This window comes from Urocitellus parryii, chromosome 1 (assembly GCF_045843805.1).
Source record: "Urocitellus parryii isolate mUroPar1 chromosome 1, mUroPar1.hap1, whole genome shotgun sequence".
Lineage (NCBI taxonomy): Eukaryota > Metazoa > Chordata > Mammalia > Rodentia > Sciuridae > Urocitellus > Urocitellus parryii.
The window spans coordinates 268,938,002-268,940,073 of NC_135531.1; the positions used below are offsets into that span (position 1 = coordinate 268,938,002).

The following is a 2,072-nucleotide window of genomic DNA, read 5'->3' on the forward strand; positions in this document are numbered from 1 at the left end:
CCTCAGATTTTGGGAAGGGACGGCCGCGCACTCTGGAATGATGGGGTGGTGCACGAAAGGGAAAAAGGAACGCCCCACCAGCCGGTTCACCAGCATCCTCGCCCCTTGAGTTTTCCTCTCAGACCCTACGCAAAGGAGGTGGGGCGTAGAAAGTCATTGAGGCAGAAAACCTTGGTGGCCAGGCGGCTGAGGGTGGGGGACGGTGCGACTGGAGCGTCCTAGGGTCACCGGGAGAGGGAGAAGCTCGAGTATACTGAGTCAAAGGCCCACTCCTCTTTGGCTGCGCGAGGCAGGCGGTGCAGGCATAGAGACCAGTGTGCTGCCCAGCTACGTGTCGCTCCTCCGTGCGCCGCCGGGTGCCGCCGCTGCCCGCGTCCTCGGGCCGCCGCCGCCGCTTCCAGCCGAGCTGGCGGCCGCACCCTCGGGCCGATACTTGAGCCAGCAGATAACCCAGGTGACAACGACTGAGAAGAGCGCCAAGATGCTGGCCACAGACAGACAGATGGGCCCCACAGGCGAGGGTGAAGGCGACCCAGTGGCCGGGGCATCGCCAGGGGGCGCTCCGCTTCCGGGGGGTCCCCCGCCACCACCGCCACCGTAGTGGTTGACGAAGATGAGGCCAGTGAAGAGCAGCACCACCATGGAGAGAAAAGAAAAAACCACGCACACGCAGCCGGCGGTGAGCGCAGCGCGCTTGCAGTTCTGGCAGCTGTCGTAGGCGCCCGGGGCGCGCAGACCCGGGCGGGCTCGAGGTCCGGGGGCGGTGTCCTCCGCAGGTGGCGTTGGCTGCGGGGCCGGGGCAGGCGGCTGGGGTGCCGCAGGTTCTGCGCGGCGTGTTGGCAGCGGCGGGAGGCGGTCCTGGGGTAGCGGGTCGTGAGCAGCGCGCAGAGCTAGCGGGAAGGCCTCGGCGAGCTTGGTGTTATTGGGCAAGGCTTGCACGCGGCTGTCGGGCAGCGGCGTGCGGTGGCGGCACACCGGGCACGCGATGGCGCCGGGAGGATCGTGCCAGGGCGGGGGGCGCTGCGCGCGCTCAGGCGCAGCGCTGGCGGCGGCGGCGGCGGCGGCGGCGGCGCGGAGCTGTAGCTGGCTTAGGCACTCCTGGCAGAAGGTGTGCAGGCACGCCAGCAGCTTAGGCGCGCGCCGGTCCGCATCGAAGTAGTTGTAGCAGATTTTGCACTCGTAGTCTTCGAGAGGTGCAAGGCCTGGGGCCGTAGCGGTGGCGTTCCGGGGTCTCCTATCCCCGCGGTCCCGGCCTCCAGCCGCCGCGCCCCCTGCTCCGGCCCGGCTCCCGGGGCTGCTGCTGGGGCTCTGTTCGCTGCCGCCGCTGTCGTTTGCTGGCGCTGCCATGGCATGATCCGCCCCTCATTGGGGGCAAGGTGAGTCGCCTTCCTCCCCCTGCGTTGCCGCCTGGGCTCCAGGCGGGGAGGAGGCGCTTCTGCCTACCCCCCTCTGACTGCTGTCGCCTGGCGGGGGAGGCACCGCTGGCTGGGCCGGGCGGGGGCGCAACGGCAACCGCCTGCCTCTCCAGTCCACCCCACCCCGCCCCGCTCCGCCCCCACGCGAGCGCCCGGGTCCCTCCCTGTCCCCCGGCGCCTCTCTGCGGTCCCCTCCGGCCCCCTCAAGGCAGCTCTTCTGGCTTTGGATACCGGTTTTTGTTGGACTTGGAAATGGGAGTAGAGGGCGGCTGGGAGGCGGCCCGGGAATGCATTTGGGGGTGTAGCTGTTTATGGATGTTGCGTTTTTGTAGGTGCCAACCACCCCCCTCCCCCCAGGTTGATGGTGGGAAACCCGGACCTGTTTTTCCTTTTCCCTCTTCCTCAACACGCGCCTACTCCCACCCTTCTTTTTTATTCTGCTTATCCTCCTGTCTGGGGCTGGGTCCCTAGCGGAGCCTCCTCTCCCCCACCAGCAAGAGCTCACCGGTGATGTAATGCGGGGCCCGCGCAGGGAGGGGAAGCGACAGGCTCAGCAGCCTGGCAGCGGCGTTGCCTTCCCTTGGTGATCTCATTTCTCCGTCCAAGGGCGAAAGCCAATAATCACCAAGCCATTTACGTTTTGTGCTTTTATTAGCA

At 67.5% G+C, this 2,072-nt stretch overlaps 1 protein-coding gene across 1 annotated transcript; it reads right to left on the reverse strand.

The window, feature by feature from the left end:
* Positions 1-327: 327 nt before the first annotated feature.
* On the reverse strand, positions 328-1,347 carry Rnf228 (ring finger protein 228). Its single transcript, XM_077799542.1, has one exon. It carries the CDS (start codon positions 1,345-1,347, stop codon positions 328-330), a length of 1,020 nt encoding a protein of 339 aa, XP_077655668.1.
* Between the last annotated feature and the right edge of the window lie 725 nt (positions 1,348-2,072).